This window comes from Peromyscus maniculatus, chromosome 22 (genome assembly GCF_049852395.1).
Source record: "Peromyscus maniculatus bairdii isolate BWxNUB_F1_BW_parent chromosome 22, HU_Pman_BW_mat_3.1, whole genome shotgun sequence".
Classification (NCBI taxonomy): domain Eukaryota; kingdom Metazoa; phylum Chordata; class Mammalia; order Rodentia; family Cricetidae; genus Peromyscus; species Peromyscus maniculatus.
This window is the reverse complement of record NC_134873.1, coordinates 10,299,344-10,319,458: the sequence shown is the minus strand read 5'-3', so window position 1 is coordinate 10,319,458 and position 20,115 is coordinate 10,299,344. Positions and strand designations below refer to the sequence as shown.

At 37.8% G+C, this 20,115-nt stretch overlaps 1 protein-coding gene across 1 annotated transcript; it reads left to right on the top strand.

Moving 5' to 3' along the window:
- Positions 1-4,522: 4,522 nt before the first annotated feature.
- On the top strand, positions 4,523-9,228 carry LOC102905977 (uncharacterized). Its single transcript, XM_076558937.1, has 4 exons — positions 4,523-4,564; positions 5,343-5,469; positions 6,773-8,124; positions 9,199-9,228. The coding sequence occupies exons 1-4, from the start codon at positions 4,523-4,525 to the stop codon at positions 9,226-9,228; spliced, it is 1,551 nt and encodes a 516-aa protein (XP_076415052.1).
- Positions 9,229-20,115: the final 10,887 nt, after the last annotated feature.

Sequence of the window (20,115 nt, the reverse complement as noted above, 5' to 3'; positions counted from 1 at the left end):
AGGTTTTTTTAGTATCAGCTTATCTACTGCTCTGACCTCTTGGGCTTTTAACTCTGCATTTGGCTCTGTGTTTCTTATTTAATAAGACTGTTACATCTACAAGTTAATATGCTAAAAATTGGCCCTCCTACCTGTATTAGTTAGAGTTACTATTGCTATGATGAAATGCCATGGCCAAAAGCAAGTAGGGGACATAAGGTTTTACTTGGCTTACATTTCCACATAGTAGATCACTGACAGATGTCAGGACAGGAACTTAAGCAGGGTTGGAATATGGAAGCAGTAGCTGATGCAGAGGCCAAGAAAGGGTGCTGCTTACTGGCTTACTTAGCCTGCTTTCTTATAGATCCCAAGACTGCTAGTTCAGTGATGGCCCCACTCACAATGGGCTAGGCCATCCCACACCAATCACGTATTAAGAAATGCTCTGTAAGATTGCCTACAACTGAGACTCCCTCTACTCCCATAACTCAAGTTTGTGTCAAGTTGACATAAAATTAGCCAGCACACTACCAAAAGCAGTCTATAATTCAATACTATCCCCATCAAAATTCCAACACATTTTTTTTTCACAGAAATTGAAAGGCTACTTTTCAGCTTTATATGGTAACACAAAAACCCAGGATACTAAAACAATCCTGAATAATAAAAGAATTGCTGGCAATATTACCACTTCTAGCCTCAAATTGTACTATAGAGCTGTAGTAATAAAAACTGTATGGCACTGGTTAAAAATCAGACATGCAGATCAATGGAACTGAATTGAAGTTCCAGACATAAGTCGACATACCTGTGGACACCTGATTTTTTATAAAGAAACCAGAAATACACACTGAAAAAAGACAATATCTTCAACAAATAGTTCTGGTCAAACTGGATTGCTGTATGTATAAATATACAATTAGATTCTTATTTATCACCCTGAAAAACACGTAACTCCAAATGGATCAAGGACCTCAACATAAGGCTAGATCTGCTAAATCTGACAGAAGGTAAAGTGAAGACTAGTCTTGAACTCATTGGCACAAGAAGAGACTTATTGAACAGGAAAACAATAGTATAGGCATGAAGGTTAATAAACTGGACCTCATGAGACTGAAAAGTTCATGCTTCTGCATGAACACCATCACTGGACAAAGTGGCTGTCTACACAATGGAGCAGATCTTCATAAATTACACATTCTATTGAATGTGGCTAACGATGGCTTATGTCTAAAATATATAAAGGACTAAAAAAAATGGACATCAAGAAAATATTCCAACTGAACAATGGGGTACTCAACAAAACACAGAATTCTCAAAGGATGAAACACAAACAGCGGAGCAACACTTACAGATATGTTCCACATCCTTAAAATTCAGTGAAATGCAGATCAAAACTACTTTGCGATTTCATCTTACACCAGTAGGAATGGCCAAGATCAATAAAACAAATGGCAGCCCATGATGGCAAGGATATGTTGTAAGGGAAACACTTGTCCATGGGTGGGTGTACAAAAACTTGTACAGCCACTGTGGAAATCACTGTGGTGTTCCTGTCTCAAGAATCATCTACACCACTCTTCAGCATATACCAAAAGGACTGTATACAATGGGAACACTTGCTCATTCATGTTCATTGCTCATCTACTCATAATAGCCAAAAATTGGAAACAGCCTAGATATCCATCAACAGATGAATGGATAAAGAACATGTGATACATTTACACAATGGACTAGTATTCTGCTGTTCAAAATAAATGAATTTTGCAGTTAAACTGATGGAGCTAGAAAAAATAATTTTGCATGAGTAACCCAAACCTCAGCTGATGTCAAGACACCTTTTTGTTTTTTAAAGCATATGAGAGAACAATCTACATGATGAAGTTCAGCTGTCAGCACAAGGTATAACTGAGCCACCTCTGCAACTCAGCTTCTGTGTGAGGACACACTTACTAAAGGATTTCAGCTCAGCATTGCTGGTGTCTCCTTAATCACCCCTAATTTCTCAGCTCCAGCTTGCCAGCATCAATTGTCCCAGTAAATCAAAGATTTTACTTCAGTGGTGCACGTCTCATTAGTCATGGCTAATTCTTCAGCCCTACCTGAACAGACCCATAGATTCTTTATTCAAGGTATCAAATGGCCCTGATAGAGCCCTTAAACTTCCCTCTAAACTTCACAGGTTGGGCCTCCATCAGCTGCACTACATTGAGCATTATCTTCCAAGCTCTGATACAACAGGCCACTGAGCTATCAACACTCAATGGCTTTTCTAGCTCAAAGTTGCAAAGTCTTTCTCTGATCCTCCACCAGAGAATGTTTTCAGGTCTGTCTCAACACTCCATACAAACCGGGCTCCCATTTTTTTTTTCCTTAGGAGGGTTATTATTACTGTGATCAAACACCATGATCAAAACTACCTTGGTGGGGAGAAGGGTTTATTTTGCTTATATGTCCATATCACAGTTCATAATCAATAGAACTCAGGTCAGGAGCTCAAGCAGGGCAAGATCCTGGAGGCAGGAGCTGATGCAGAAATCATGGAGGGGTGCTGCTTACTGGCATGTTCCTCATGGCAGGCATGCCCCTCATGGCTTCCTCAACCTACTTTCTTGTAGAACCCAGACCACTAGCTCAGGGGAGGGGGTGATGACAGTCACAATGGGTTGGACCCTCCACCTACTTTTACTAATTAAGAAAACAGGCTAGCCTGCTAACAGCCCAATCTTATGGACTCATCTTCTCAATTGTGTTTTCTGCTAAGTTTGAGCTCTTTCCTTGGCTTCCTTCAGGGCTACTATTGTGTTAGGGAAAGCTACTTGAAGTGGAAAGCCTTATTTGACTGGTATCTTGAATCACAATCTACTGATGGAAGCCAAGGAAAGGACAAGCCATATGAAATGTGATTCCTCTCTGTCCATCTCTCCTAGAATGAAACTAAGAAGTGTCTTGTGTCTGCTTCCTCAGTTGCTGCTTTTGCATCCACCCATCTTTAGACCTGCTCTCATCCGGAGCTGGACTTCGGCAATTCTGCATTATTACAGAGCTTGATCTGTATAGGAATGCCAAGGGATGGAGCAAAAGACCTCCCCCTGGCTCAGCCAAGTGTAGACCCTTCCAATCACCTAGAAACCATGCACATGGTCAAACAATCCACCAATGCAGCTCTGTTGGGTAAAGCAAACTCAAATTGCACTAGGAAACCTTTGTGTGCCTTTATCAACTCTTGCTGTTCAAGGCTTTCATGATAAAATATTAACTATTCAGCATTCCAAGTTAGATATTTCCCAAGATCACATATTAATATCAACACCAAAATATAAAACATTTTAGAAACTTAAAAAGGCACATGATCTCTATAAATTCAAATACTTTAAAATTCAATCTCTTTAACAATTCTAAATCTGTTTTAAAACCTAAAATTTTCTTACAAATTCAGTCTTTCAACTATGGGCTCTTGTAAAATCAAAAATAAGTGAAATACTTCCTTCAAGAAGGAAGAATCAGTGCAGAGTTGCCATTTGATCACAGGAAAACAAAATTCCAACAACATAAATAACTTAATGTCTAAAATCTGGGATTCACTCATGATCTTCTAGGTTCCTCCAAGAAGTGTGGCTCCTTCTGGCTCTACCTGCACCACACACAGCTTGTCTTCTAAACTCTGGCATGTTTTACTCCAAGACTGTTGCTGTTCTTGGTGGTCATCCCTTAATACTAGAACCTCCCAAAATCCTGGTGTCCTTTGCTGAAACTGGGCTGTACCTTAACCAGTAGCCTCCCTGGTCCCTCTTCAGGAAGTCCAGACCTGCCACACAGTGCCAAGCCTTAGCCACTCTCCATGACCCCTCATGCCTTCATAACTAGTACCACCTAGGGGATTCTTTACCTCACCATACTCAACTAAGAGCATGATAACCTTGGCAGCTTCTAGAACACAGCTTCTGTGTGCTGACCCTGAGGAATCACTTCCCAGAAGACCCTACCTCAGTGATGCTTATCTCTTAATCACAGCTGATTCTTTACCCATAGCTAACCAGCATCCATTGTCCCAACAAAGCAAAGGTTTTACTTTGGTGGTTCTAGTCTCTTCTTAATCATAGCTGATTCTTTAACTACAACTAACAAGATAACAGATCATTCACAGAAAAGGCCAGAACAATCTTTGCTTCTCTTGTAAATGTCACAAGCCAGGCCTCAATCATCTATATTGTTTTCAAAATTTACATCTTTCAAGTAACTACAAAACAGCTCACTGAGCTCTGAATACTCAATGACTTTTCTAGATTAATATTCCAAAGTCCTTTTACAATCCTTTCAAAAGCAACATGATCAGCCGGGTGGTGGTGGGCGCATGCCTTTAATCTCAGCACTCAGGAGGCAGAGCCAGGCGGATCTCTGTGAGTTCGAGGCCAGCCTGGGCTACCAAGTGAGTCCCAGGAAAGGCGCAAAGCTACACAGAGACACCCTGTCTTGAAAAACCAAAAAAAAAAAAAAAAAAAAAAAAAAACCAAAAAAAAAAAAAAAACGCAGCGTGATCATGGTGGTCACAGCAATACCCCACTCCTGGTACCAGCTTGATGTAGTTAGGGTTACTATTTTTTTTTTGACTTTATTTATTTATTTATTTATTTATTTATTTATTTATTTATTTATTTATTTTTGTTTTTTTTTGTTTTTTTTTTTGTTTTTTTTGTGATATATATTTTTTATTTTACAATACCATTCAGTTCTACATATCAGCCATGGGTTCCCCTATTCTCCCCCCTCCCACGCCCTCCCCTTACCCCCAGCCCACCCTCCATTCCCACCTCCTCCAGGACAAGTCCTCCCCCGAGGACTGTGATCAACTTGGTAGACTCAGTCCAGGGAGGTCCAGTCCCTTCCTCCCAGACTAAGCCAAGTGTCAGTTAGGGTTACTATTGCTGTGATTAACCATGATGTCCAAAGCAACTTGTGGAGGAAAGAGTTTATTTGCTCACACTTCCATGCCATTTTTGATCATCTAAGGGAATCAAGATAGGAATTCAAATGACAGGAAAGTGAAGACAGGAGCTCATGTAGAGGCTATGGAGTGAAGGGTGGTTGATGGCTTGCTCCTTTGGCTTGCTCAAGCTGCTTTCCTATAGAACCCAGGAGCACCAGCCCCAGGGATGACACCAACCACAATGGGCTGGGCAATGCCCCATCAATCACCCATTAAGAAAATGCCTTTCAGGCTTACCTACAGCCTGATTTTATGGATACTATTAGTTAATTGAGGTTCTCTCCTCCCAGATGGCTTTAGTTTGTTTAAAATTGACATAAAAAGAAATCATTTTGTCCAGCAGCACATGCTGAATGGGTAATTTTTCTTACAGGGTCTGCTGACATTCAGGGATGTGGCTGTGGACTTCTCCCAGGAGGAGTGGGAATGTGTGGAGTCTGCTTGGAGGGATTTGTACATTGATGTGATGTTGGAGAATTACAGCAATTTAGTCTTTGTAGGTAAGTACTTCTCTCTCTCTCTCTCTCTCTCTCTCTCTCTCTCTCTTTAACTTTTGAGACAGTTTCTTTGTGTAGTTCTGGTGCCTGTCCTGGATCTTGCTCCGTACATCAGGCTAGCCTCAAACTCAAAGAGATCTGCCTAGCTTTACCTCCTGAGTGCTGGGATTAAAGGCATGCACCATCACTGCACACACTGCCCAGCTCCTTTTTTTTTTTTTAAAGAATACTTTCCTTGTAGGATTCTTTTTTTGTTTTTTGTTTTTGTTTTTCTTTTTGTTTGTTTGTTTTTTGTTTTTTGAGACAGGGTTTCTCTGTGTAGCTTTGTGCCTTTCCTGGATCTCACTCTGTAGCTCAGGCTGGCCTTGAACTCACAGAGACCTGCCTGGCTCTGCCTCCCAAGTGCTGGGATTAAAGGTGTGCCACTGCCACCTGGCTCATTGTAGGATTCTTGACTAATCTTTTCTATTTACCTACTTTGTGCATATGTAACTCTCTGGAATGTTTAGAGACTACCAGAAATAAGAGAGATTCTAGTAATAAATGCAGGTTTTTCATGGTGTTTCCTTCTTCTCTGTTCTCTGCAAGAGCAACCAATGCTGTATACTTCACAGTTTCTCCAGCCCTTTTGTCTCATTTATAATGAAACCTTCAAAGGGAAAATTGAATATTCAGAAAAAGTAAATTCATTGAAGTACATTTAGTAATTGAAATGTTTTGATTTTACTGTTACATTAAACTATTTGCCTATTTCTGATTTTTAAAAAATAGAGAGGTTTTACAATAAAGAGGTGGTTGTGGTAAGCATGTTGTTTTTGTTTAATCTTTCTATTTATTTTGAAATGTGGTTCCTACATTTATTCCTAGCACAGCATGATTTTAATCCTACCTTTATGGAAGCTGAAGCAAGAAGCTCTGGTGAGTTCCCTGTGTAGTGAGTTCCTAGCTGGCCAAGGCTCTACGGTGTGGTTTTCTCTCATAAATATAAACAAGAAAACAAAGGAACACTCTACATATTGTTATTCAAATAATTTCTATCTCAAAGTACATTATTGCTCAATCATGTACTACGTTCTGCAAGGTATGCAGTTTAGATAACAATGAAAAGACTACTATTGATCCTTGAAGTTTGATGGAAATTAAGGTGGTAGTTCTTTTGAGCATTCACTTAATGATAGAGAAACATAAAAGACCTCTATTGAGAGCTCTGTTCCTATGAATTGCTAGTTTTCTTGTTTTTGAGAAATTAAGGATACATTAGTTATTGAATCAATGCCTATTAGTCCAATTTATGCTTATTTTCCAGGGAAACATCTTGAGAAGGTCATGGATCAAGGCTCAAAGCACTTTGTCTACGAGTTTATGAATATTCAAGAGAAGTCTCATGAATGTAGTGAACTTGGAAAAATGATTCATGAATCCTCCAAGTGTACATCTTACAGCATAAGTGATATCACAGAAAACTGCAGTGAGTACAGATGTGTAAACAGCATGGAAGCCTCTATTGACTCATCAACCCTAAACAGACATAGAATTGGGAACATTGGAGAAGACCCCTGCAAACATAAAGGCTGTGGGAAATGTTTAAATTTGTGTTCCATCATTAGTCAAAATCAAAGAATGCATATTGGGAAGAAAGAACACAGAACTGCAGAGTATGATAAATCATTTGACTCTAAACATAAACTCATGCGGAAACAAATCCTTAGTGGAGAGAAAGCACAACAATGCATGGAATGTGGAAAATGTTTCTGGGACTACTCAAGCCTCAGTAGACATCAAAAAAGCCATTCCAGAGAGAAACTCTACAAATGTAAAAAATGTGGCAAGGGCTTTTATCAGTTATATCAGGTTAAAGACCATTATAAAACCCATACTGAGGACCGACCTTTCAAATGCAGTGATTGTGAGAAGTCCTTTACTAGTGGCTCATATCTTAGAAAACATCAGAATATTCACACAGGAGAGAAACCATATACATGCAGTGAATGTCACAAATGCTTTAACCAGCTGACATACCTAAGAACCCATCAGAGAATTCATACAGGAGAGAAACCTTATAAATGTAGCATATGTGAGAAATTCTTTACATGTGGGTCAGGACTTAGAAAGCATCAGAGAATTCATACAGGAGAGAAACCTTACAAATGTAGCGAATGTGAGAAATCCTTTACACATGGCTCAGATCATAGAATACATCAGAGAATTCATACAGGAGAGAAACCATACAAATGCAGTGCTTGTGAGAAAACCTTCACATGTGGCTCGGGTCTTAGACAACATCAGAGTATTCATAGAAGAGAGAAACCTTACAAATGTAGTGCATGTGAGAAATCCTTTACTTGTGGCTCAGAACTTAGAATACATCAGAGAATTCATACAGGAGAAAAACCTTACAAATGCAGTGAATGTGAGAAATCCTTTACATGTGGCTCAAATCTTAGAAGACATCAAAGAATTCATACAGGAGAGAAACCTTATAAATGCAGTGAATGTGAGAAATCCTTTACATGCAGCTCAAATCTTAGAATGCATAAAAGAATTCATACAGGAGAGAAATGTTACAAATGTACTGAATGTGAGAAATCCTTTACATGTGGCTCATATCTTAGAATACATAATAGAATACAGGACACAAACCTTACCAATGTAGTACATGTGAGAAATCATTTATATTATCCTCAGATCTTAGAAAACATCAGAGAATTCATACAGGAGAGAAACCTTACAAATGTAGTGAATGTGAGAAATCTTTTTCGTGTCTCTCAACTTTTAAGAAACATCAGAGAAGTCATATAGGAGAGCACCCTTTCAAATGTAGTGAACATTGCAAAGTCTTCACTCCCTTCTCAGGTCTAAGAAAATGTCAGAAAATGTGTACTGGGGAGAAAAGTTTCCATAGTAAATAATGTGGCATATGCCTTTTCAAAGCTGTCACTAGAGACCTTTGCATTCTCTACACTAGAGTATCATTATGAACACGAGAAACTTGAGAAAGTCTTTAAGTAATGTCCAACTCATAGAAAACATCAAGAGATTATGCTGGGAAAAAATTCTGAAAATGTGACAATTAGAAAATTTTTCATTAAAACATTTTTTTTCTTTCCAACCTCAAATACTACATACAAGTCAAAAATGGAGAAACCTGAAAAATGTGCTATAGTGCAGTGGTTCCTTGGAGACTGAAACATTTTGTGCTGAAGAGAAGCTGATTAAACAGAAGGTAGCACCTCTGTATAACTTCAGGAAGTCCCTGAAACTGATAGGATTAGCCATACATAACTCCCATGAAGAAACTCAGACCAGGAATGCTTTTTAAAAGAGGTTCTAATGAAATGAACCACCAAGAAAAGACACTCTTCAGCCTGTAAATATGCCTGCACGTATGCTCTGGAAGTCCAGGGTTCATAAGCTGTCTCCCATGCTGGGTTTGAGTTTCATGACTTTTGTAAGCAACTCTTTCCCCACATTCCTGGTAGTGACTCCAGTAAAATTTCTTGGCTCAAGAAGATTGACTTCAGTGGCATCATAGTTATGTCTGTTGTTGGTTCCCATTTTTGTGTAAGTAGATGCATCTCTATGTTGCATCTTCCCAGGAAAGTTTTATCATACATGTGCTGACCCCATTAATTGTTCCTCCAAACTTGTTTTACACCAGAAAATTGAAAGTAGAGAGGAAGCTTTTTAAGTGTCAGATTTGTGCTTCATTACACCTTAAAAATTCCACTTTAGAGAACCCGAAGAAATGCATTGAAGCTGTGAAACATTTACACAGAGCTACCAGTGTAGGCTTATCTGAAAATTGAAAGTTGAGGAAATAAAAAGTAAACCTAAAGTGTGTAGTTTGCAAACACTTACTGGTGACCACAGAGGTCAGAGGAGTATTGTTCAAACCCCAGTAGCAAGCTGTTAAGATCCATGTGATGCGGTGCTGACAAACAAAATCAGGTCCTCTTGATGAATAAAGAGTGTTCTTTATTGATGAACCATCTCTAGCACCACTGATTTTTAACACCAAACAATCCTGATGACCTGAGTTTGATCCCCAGAACTCACTTAAACATGAAAAGAGAAAACTGACTTCACAAAGTTGTCTTCTGACTTCCATATATTTATTGTGGCATGTGTATGTCCACATACATGCAATATAATAAAAATGATTTTTAAAGTATTTCAGGTGACTATAGTTTTGTTTTTGGGTTTTTTGTTGTTATTGATGTTGTTGTTGTTGTTACCTTGGTGCAATTTCCAACCATAGTGAAATATACTTATACATTTTGCTTCTTAGTTTTATTTTATGGATAAAGTTGATTTGCTCATAACAGTTATAGCCACAAGACTGTGTTTTAGTTTTAGTCTTAGTGTTTAGAGATACAAAGATGTTATTACTGTTGACATTGTTGTGAGGCAACCATTAAAGTGTCATTTACTATTAAGTTGTTATTTTACTATGTTTCTCAGGCAGTATCTAAGGAAAGAGAATAGTGAGTTTGAGGCCCATTTACACTACACAGTGATTTCCAAGTAGCTTGGTCTATTAGACCTCTCTCAGATTGGAGATGGGGAAATCTTTTCCTACTCTATAAGCTGTTATTTTGTTCAATTGATGGTATCCTTTGCTTTACAGAAGCTTTTCAGTTTCATGGAATGCCATTTGTTAATCTTAGTGCCTGCACTATCAGTGTTCTGTTCATAAAGTCATCTATGCCAATGCATTCAGTGCTATTCCCCACTTTTTCTTCCATCAGATTTAGTGTACCTGGTTTTATGTTGATGACTTTGATCTACTTATACTTGAGTTCTTTACAAGATGCTAAGTAGGAATCTATTTGTATTCTTCTATGTGCAGACATTGTTTGACCACCACCATTTATTGAATGTGATATTTCTTTTCTATTGTGTATTTCTGTCTTTGTTAGAAAAATTAAGTGTCCATAGGTGTGTGGATTTATGTCTGGCTCTTGAATTTGATTTTGTTGTTCAATATATCCCTTTTATGCCAATACCTTGAAGTTTTTATTACTATAGCTCTGTAGTACAACTTGAATGTAGGAATGGTGAGACCTTCAGCAGTTATTTTATTGTTCAGGATGGTTTAGCTATTCTTTTTCTGTGTTGTATGTGTGTGTTTCCATATGAGATGAGAATTTTCATTTCAATGTCTATGAACAATTATGTGATAATTTTTGTAGGGATTGCACTGAATGTGTAGATTGCTTTTGGTAGGATGGTCATTTTTACTATGTTAGTTCTACTGACCCATGAGCATAGGAAAGATTTACATCTTCTAGTGTCTTCAATTTCTTTCTTGAAAGACATTTAAGTGTTTATTATACAAGTCTTTCACTTGCTTGGTTAAAGTTACACTCTAAATATATTATACTGTTTTATATAATTGTGACAGGTGTTTCTCTGATTTCTTTCTCAGTCCATTTGTCATTTATGGATAGGAGGGCTACTGATTATTTTGAGTTAATCTTGTATCCAGTCACTTTGCTGAAAGTGTTTATCAGATGTAGGGTTTCCTGGTGAAAAATTTAGGGTCATTTATGTATATTATCATATCATCTGCAAATAATACTTTGACTTCATTCACAATCTGTATCCCCATGATCTCTTTCAGTTGTGTTATTCTTCTAGCTAAGACTTCAAGTACTAGTGAATAGGTATGGGGAGAGGCCAACCTTGTCTTGTTCCTGATGCTAGTGGAATAGCTTTGAGTTTCTCCCATTGAAGTTGATGTTGTCTATAGGCTTGCTGTAAACTGCCTTTATTACATTGAGTTATGTCACTTGTATCCTTAATCTCCCTATAATTATCAAGAAGGGGCTTTGGAGTATGTCAAAGGCCATTTCTGCATCTAATGAGATGATTGTGTGCTTTCTTTCAGTTTGTTTATATGGTAGATTACATTTATTGATTTTCAAATATCGAACCATCCTCACATCTCTGGAATGAAGCCTATTTGATCATGGTGGATGATACTTTTGAAGTGTTATTGGATTTGGCTTGCAAGTATTTTATTGAGTATTTTTGCATCTATGTTCATTAGTAAAATTGGTCTGTAATTCTCTTTTTTTTGCTGCACCTTTATGTGCTTGGGTTATCCAGGTAACTGTAGTTCAAAAAATGAAGTGAGCAATGCTCCTTATGTTTCTAGTTTATGGAATAATTTGAGGAGTACTGGTCTTAACTTTTTGGAAGTCTAGAGAATTCTGCTGTAAAATCATCTGGCCCTGGGCTTTTTTTTTCTTTTTTCTTCTTTTGTTGGGAGACTTTTAATGACTACTTCTATTTAACTAGGGATTATAGTTCTCTTCAAATAGCTTACCTCATTCTGATTTATCTTTGTTAAGTGGTACTTATAGAAAATTCTATCTCTTTTAGATTTTCCAATTTGGTGGAATTTTAAAAGTATGTCCTTATGATTCTCTGGATTTTTCAGTGTATGTGTTTTATGTCCTTCTTTTCACTTTTGATTTTGTTAATTTGGATATTTTCTCTAATCTTTTAATCAGTTGTGATAAGGGTTTGTCTATATTGTTGATTTTTTTTTAAAATCAACTTTGTTTCATTGAGTATATGTATTGTTCTCTTTGTTCCTATTTTATTGATTTCAGCCTTCTGTTTGATTATTTCTTGCCACTTACTCCTCTTGGGTGTTATTCTTTTTGTTCTAGAGTTTTCAAGTGTGCTGTTAAATTGCTAGTGTGAAGTTTCTCCAGTTCTTTCATGTAGGCATTTAGTATTATGAACATGTCTGTTAATACTGCTTTCATTGTGTACTATAAGTTTGAATGTGGTGTGTATTTATTTCTTATTGAATTCTAAAAAGTCTTTAGTTTCCTTTTTTCTGTCTTAACCCATTTTTCATTCAGTAGAGACTTGTTCACTTTCCATGAGTTTGTTCTCTCTCTCCTTCCCTCCCCCCTCTCTCTTTGTTTCTTTCTTTTTCTGTTGTTGATATTAAACTTAAATCCAGTCTGATAGGATGTAGGGAGTTACTTCAATTTTCTTGTATGTATTAAGACTTGCTGTGTGAGTATGTGGTCAATCTTGGAGAAAGTTTCACAAGGTGTAGAAAAGAATGTATGTTCTTTTGTGTTTGGTTGAAATGTTTTGTAAATATTTGTTAGTCCATTTGATGTATAAAGTCTGTTAGCTCATCTTTATATCTAAATGCACAGCAGTTCTAATAGCCTGCATGAGACCCGAGCTAGCCAAGCCAGGCCAAATCCCACTGTGAAGAATAAGAGTTTTGGGTGAAATCCACCCCTAGCAGAGTATTGATAGCTGCTGTTCAAGGAATAGTCCGTAGCTCCCCTCCCTCTCTTTTTTTTCCATGCAATATATGCATTCATATTCTTTTGGCTCCCTCATGTCCAAATTTCTTCCTCCTACATTCTTATCTTTGAACTTCATTTTTTTCCTCTTGGAAAAAAATCAAACCAGCCAACCAACCAAAAAACCTACAAAACAACAGCAACATAGCAAAACAAAGCAAAAAGCCTACTTAGTGTTGATCAACTATTCCTGGCATAGGCCCTGCCTGTAGTGTGGTTGATAAGCTCAGTGTGACTGTGTTAGAGAAAACTGATTTTCCCTTTCCTACCAGGTATCAATTGCACATAGCTTATTGGTCAAAAATGGGACTATGTCTCTTTCCTCCTCACTGATGGATTTTTTTTTCTGGATTCAATACATGCAGCCCTTATGCATGCTGTGACAGTCACCATGATTTCATAAATGTAACAACTATTGTAGAAGTAGTGTAGAAGATGCACTTTTGTTATAGTCATAAAAATCTCCTTGTATACTTTCATAGCCTCTATTTCTCATAGATTCCTGAGCAAGGGTGGGGCATTTAATAATGATGTCCTATTTAGAGTAAATTGCTCCAGATTCTTTGCACAATTCTTTACACAATGGGTTCCTATGTTAATTACCATTCACTGCCAGAAGATTTTTTGACTAGGTTTCAGTGATGCACTGATCTTTGGGTATAACAGTATGTCATTAGGAGTTATTATTATGTTCCTTTAACAGAATAATTGGAGGTTTTCCCCTTGGGCCCATTACTTACCTAGTCTCAGGTTCTTGGCCACACCAGCAGGATCAGTTGGGGGTTCCATCTCATGAAATGGGCCTGAAATCAAATAAAAACGTGGTTGATTACTCCCAAACATCTGTGACACAATTGCACCAGTATATATTGCAGGTACAAAGCTAGTGGAGTTCAAAAGGTTTGTAGCTGGGTGATACTGATGATTACTTTCCTCATCTGTTGCATGCATATTAACTTCAATCACTGTGAATGATAGTCAGGAATGGTGGAACTTCGACGAGGCCATTTTAATTCCCCACATTCAATGACATAAGTGCTGTGTTCAGTAACAAATCTTAGCATCTGGTTTTAGCATGTAAATAGCATTGGCAATAGCTTGTAATGTTTATGAGGCCCATAGCCGCTCATTGGCCAACAATAAAATAAAATGTAATCTCTTAGTGGTACTAGGGGTTGAACTTGGTACCATAAGATGTCTAGTTGGGGGTTTGTCTCCCTCATTCTATTGTGATTCCACTTTAAGTTTTTCATATGTGTATTTTAGGAATCATCTATAATAATAGTTTTCTATATGGCTTTCCAAAATATGTTTGGTATGTTTTCCCTCTCTCTATTCCACCCATTACCATTTATTCCATGCTCCTTACCTCTCCTAGTCTAATTACTTCAGTATTCCTTTGTAATACTATTTTCTATTTCCTCTTTCTTGATAGATTCCCTCTGGACCCCCCCCCCATCCAGTACTATGTACATAACCTTTGTCTTATTCTTAGTGAAGTAAATATATGTAAAGCTTAAAAGATAACATGTACACAAATGATAAACCACAATGTGAGTCTTTCTGGGTCTGTTACCCCACCTTTGTGATTATTTCTGTTTCTATTTATATACAAATTCAATATTTTTATTTTTCTTAACAGTTGAATGATATTTCATTGAATAAATATACCATATTTTCATTATCAGGTGATGCATAGGGAGCCTGTTTCTAAATTCTGGGCATTATGAACTGGGTAGCAATGAACACAGATGAGCAAGTGTCTCTGTGGTAGGATGTAGAATCCTTTGGGTATACGCCAAAGAGTAGTACAGCTGAATCTAGTGTTAGAGCGATTTTCATTTTTTTTGGTTTCTTTTTTCTTTCTTTTTTTTTTTTTTTTTTTTTTTTTTGAGACAGGGTTTCTCTGTGTAGCTTTGCGCCTTTCCTGGAACTCGCTTTGGAGACCAGGGTGGCCTCAAACTCACAGAGATCCGCCTTACTCTGCCTCCAGAGTGTTGGGATTAAAGGCATGCGCCACCACCACCCGGCACAATTTTCATTTTTAAAGGAACTTTCATGCTAATTTGCATAGTGCTGCACTAGTTTGAACTCCCACCAGCAATAACTGTTTCCCTTTCCCCACATCCTCATCAGCATGTGCTGTCATTTATTTACTAATGAAGAGTCATTCATATATATATATATATATATATATATATATATATATATATATATATATATATATAAAATCATATCATCAGCAAATAAGAATACTTTCCTTCTTTCTTTGTTTTCCATTGATGTCCTCCTATTATCACTCTAGCTAAATTTCAAATACTACATTGAATAGGTATAGAGAGTCAAATATATTGAATAGTATAGGATACACACACACACACACACACACACACACACACCTATACACCTTTGACCTATTCCTGATTTTAGTGAAAATGCTTTCAGCTTATCTCTGTCTGAGACAATATTGGCTGTGGGATTACTTTAACTTGTCTTTATTATGTTGACATGTGGTCCTTGTTTCCCTATTCTAACAGAAGTTTTATCATAAAGGGGATGTTAGATTTCAAAGGCTTTTCCTGTATCTGTTTATGTTGTGGGTTATGTTTATCGGTTTCTGTATGTTTAACCATCCTTGCTTCTCTGGAATGATGCCAACTTCATTGCAGTGCATTATTTAGGTTTGCATGTATTTATTGAGATTTTTTTTACTTAAGTTCATAAGAAATATTGCTCTATAATTTTCTGGGATTTTTCTTTTTGGGGGGCTTCATGTGATTCTAGTGTCAGTTGTGTTAGTCATTTCAAATTAGTAATTAGAAAATGTTCCTTCAGATTATATTTTGTGACACAATTTGAGGAATATTGCCATTAGGTCTTCTTGGAAAGACTCGCAGAATGCTGTCAGGAATCAATTTGGCTCGGGATTGTTTTGATTGAACAATTTTAATTACTGCACCTCTTTTACTAGGGGTTGTAGAATTGGTTTATATTTATTACATCTTGATTTAATTTTGGTAGGTCATATATGTCAAGAAATCATCCATTTCTTTTAGGTTTTCCAGTTGACATGAATATAGATTTTTAAGACATAATTCTCTGAGTTCCCTTGGTATTTATTTTAATGTCTCTGTTTCTAATTATGTCAATATGGTTCTGCTCTCTTCTATGATTAATTTAGAAAAAGATTTTTCTTTTTTTTAATAAATTTTTTATTAAGATATTTTCTATTCATTTTACATACCAACCACAGAATCCCCTGTCCACCCTCCTCCCACAACCCAGCCTTCCTCCCCACCCAATCCCCCCATTCCTACCTCTCCTGAGGAGTTAGGAGAGCCTAGTACATTTAGTTGAGGTCAGGTCCAAGTCCATCCTCCCTGCACCAAGGCTGAGCAAAGTGTCTCACCATAGGCACTGGGTTCCAGAAAGCTGGCTCATGTACTAGGGACAGGTCCTGGTCCCACTGCCCGGGGCCCCCTAAACAGTTCAAGCTAAACAACTGTCTCTGTTATCCAGAAGGCCTAGTCCAGTACTATGGGGGCTCCTCAGCTATTGGTCCACAGTTCATGCGTTTCCACTAGTTTGGCTAGTTGTCTCTGTACTTTTTCCAGTCATGGTCTTGATATCCCTTGCTCACAGAATCCCTCCTCTCTCCCATCTACTGGACACCTAGAGCTCTGCCTGGGACCCAGCCATGGATCTCTGCATCTGTCTCCATCAGTCACTGGATAAGGATTCTATGATGACAGTTAGGACATTCAGCTGATCACCAGAGTAGGTCAGCTCAGGTAGCTTCCCTGTGGGTTCCTGGGAAACCACCCCCAGCATTCTGTTTCTCCCTATTCCCATGGGGTCTTCATTTATCCTGGTATCTCTTTCCTTGTTCTCCTACTCTGTTCCCATTCCAGCTTGAGCCCCCCACTCCCCTAAGCTCTCATCCCCCATCCCTTGCCCTACATTACCCTCCCCTCACCCCAAGTTTGCTCATGTAGATCTCATCCATTTCTCCAACACTGGGCAATCCACGCATCCTTCCTAGGGTCCTCCTTACTAGCTACTCCTGCCTAGAGCTGTGGGTTGCAGTCTGGTTATCCTTTGTTTTATATCTAGTATCCACTTATGAGTACATACCATGTTTGTCCTTCTGAGTCTGGGTTACCTCACTCAGGATGATATTTTCTAGTTCTATCCATTTGCTTGCGAACCTCATGATGTCATTATTTTTCTCTACTGAGTAGTACTCCATTGTGTACATGTACCACATTTTCTTTATCCATTCTTCAGTTGACGGGCATATAAGTTGTTTCTAGATCCTGACTATTATGAATAATGCTGCCATGAACATAGTTGAGCATGTGTCCTTGTGGTATGATTGGGCATTCCTTGGGTATATGCCCAAGAGTGGTATAGCTGGGTCTTGAGGAAGATTAATTCCCAATTTTTTGAGAAACTGCCATACTGATTTCCAAAGTGGCTGTAAAAGTTTGCATTCCTACCAACAGTGTAAGAGTGTTCCCCTTGCTCCACATCCTTTGCAACATAAGCTTTCCTCAGTGTTTTTGATCATAGCCATTCTCACAGGTGTAAGATGGTATCTCAGAATTGTTTTGATTTGCATTTTCCTGATGAGTAAGGATGTTGAGCAATTCCTTCTGTTGAGAATTCTCTGTTTAGCTCTGTAGCCCATTTTTAATTGGACTATTAGGTATTTTGATGTCTAGTTTCTTGAGTTCTTTATATATTCTGAATATCAGCCCTCTGTCAGATGTGGTATTGGTGAAGATCTTTTCCCATTATGTAGGCTGTCATTTTGTCTTATCGACAGTGTCCTTTGCTCTACAAAAGCTTCTCAGTTTCAGAAGGTCCCATTTATTAATTGTTGCTCTCAGTGTCTGTGTTACTGGTGTTATATTTAAGACGTGGTCTCCAGTGCCAATGCATTCAAGACTACTTCCTACTTTCTCTTCTATCAGGTTCAGAGTAACTGGATTTATGTTGAGGTCTTTGATCCACTGTGACTTAAGTTTTATGCATGGTTACAGATATGGATCTATTTGCAATCTTCTACATGTTGACATCCAGTTATGCCAGCACCATTTTTTGAAGATGCTTTAGTTTTTCCATTGTACAGTTTTGACTTCTTTGTCAAAAATTAGGTGTTCATATGTGTGTGGGTTAATGTCATGGTCTTCAATTTGATTCCATTGGTCCCCATGTCGGTTTTTATGCCAGTACCAAGCTGTTTTTATGACTGTAGCTCTGTAGTACACCTTGAAGTCAGGGATCATGATGCCTCCAGAGGTTGTTTTATTGTACAAGATTATTTTTAGCTATTCTGGGTTTTTTTTGTTTGTTTTTCCATATGAAGTTGAGTATTGTTGAGTATTTCCAGGTCTGTGAAGAATTGTGTTGGGATTTTGGTGGGAATTGCATTGAATCTGTAGATTGCTTTTGGTAAGATTGACATTTGTACTACATTAATCCTACGTATCCATGAGCATGGGAGATCTTTGCATTTTCTAATATCTTCTTCAATTTCTTTCTTCAGAGACTAAAAGTTCTTGTCACACAGGTCCTTCACTTTCTTAGAGTTACTCCAAGGTATATTATTATTTGTTGCTATTGTAAAGAGTGATGTTTCTCTGATTTTTTTCTCAGCCCTTTATCATTTGTATATAGGAGGGCTAATGATTTTTTTGTGTTAATCTTGTATCCTGTCACATTACTGAAGGAGTTTATCAGCTGTAGGAGTTCCCTGGTAGAATTTTTGGGGTCACTTATGTATACTATCATGTCATCTGTAAATAGCTCAATTTTGACTTCTTCCTTTCTAATTTCTATCCCTTTGATCTCCTTTTGTTGTCTTATTGATCTAGCTAGAACTTCAAGTACTATTATTGAATAAGTATGGAGAGAGTGGACAGCCTTGTCTTGTTCCTGATTTTAGTGGAATCACAGTTTCTCTCCATTTAATTTGATGTTGGCTGTCAGCTTGCTGTAAATTGCCTTCATTATGTTTAGGTATGTTCCTTATATTCTTTATCTCTCCAAGAACTTTATCATGAAGAGGTTCTGGATTTTGGCAAAGGCTTTTATAGCAGCTAATGAGATGATCGTGTGGGGTTTTTTCTTTCAGTTTGTTTATATGATATATTACATTGACAGATTTTTTTTTTTTTTGGTTTTTTGAGACAGGGTTTCTCTGTGTAGCTTTGCGCCTTTCCTGGAACTCGCTTTGGAGACCAGGCTGGCCTCGAACTCACAGAGATCCGCCTGGCTCTGCCTCCCGAGTGCTGGGATTAAAGGCGTGCGCCACCACCGCCCGGCTACATTGACAGATTTTTTGTTTTTTGAACCATTCTTGAATCCCTGGGATGAATCCTACTTGATCATGGTGGATGATTTTTTTTGATGTGTTCTTGGATTCGGTTTGCCAGTATTTTATTGAGTATTATTGCATCAATGTTCATGAGAGAGATTGGTCTGTAATTCTCTTTCTTTGTTGCATCTTTGTGTGATTTAGGTATCAGGGTAACTATAGCCTCATAAAAGGAGTTTGGTAATGTTCCTTCTGTTTCTATTGTGTGGAACAAATTGAAGAAGACACGAAGAATAATGCTCTACCTTTCATGAAGGGTTAAGTTGAGGAACTACTGATGTATTTTGGCAATGTTGTTTGCCATTAAGGAGATCAATAGCAATCCCCAACTCAATACATCTCTATAATTTGGGATCCATAGTGTTGCATTCAGTAAAATGTTCACTCTGAGGAAACTCATAACCTCACAGGGAAGAGATTCACTATTCCTAATTACAGTCGTGCATAAGAAAACAAATCAGCTGCTGTACTTACAGGAATATCATGGATAATATCAGAAACTTAGGGATATTTACAAATTACCAAAGGTGACAGAGGGTGGAGTGAGGGAATATGAATTTGATGACATTTCTGGTGGTTGCTAGGGGAACTAGATAAGACATGAATTACTACTCATCACTGAAGGGAAAGGATGCTTACCTTCGTTGATGAATCTCCATCACTGCATCTTGGATTATAGAGAAGTGGGTGAGTGAAACAGGCACAGCACATCTGAATAATGTCATGAATCTTTTAGATAACTTAGGGATTAAGGTGCGACTTTAAAAGTAACATGAGTGCTATTAGTCCTAAGGGCTTCTAACTGTTGTTTTAGGGTTGAGTTGTGTGCTATGACAATGTTTTTCTTTCTGATATATTTTTCCCTTCAGTTTACTTTTGACCTTTTGATACTATCCTGAGTGACCAAGCCAGGTGTCTCTGTAT

What these genes read in the sequence shown, in the direction of transcription:
- LOC102905977 (XM_076558937.1), top strand. Translation starts at nt 4,523, where the DNA reads ATGGTGGTCACAGCAATACCCCACTCCTGGTACCAGCTTGAT. An exon ending in ACTCCTGGTACCAGCTTGAT is followed by an intron (nt 4,565 to 5,342) that starts GTAGTTAGGGTT and finishes TTTTTCTTACAG; the next exon opens with GGTCTGCTGACATTCAGGGA. An exon ending in ACCTTACCAATGTAGTACAT is followed by an intron (nt 8,125 to 9,198) that starts GTGAGAAATCAT and finishes ATTCCACTTTAG; the next exon opens with AGAACCCGAAGAAATGCATT.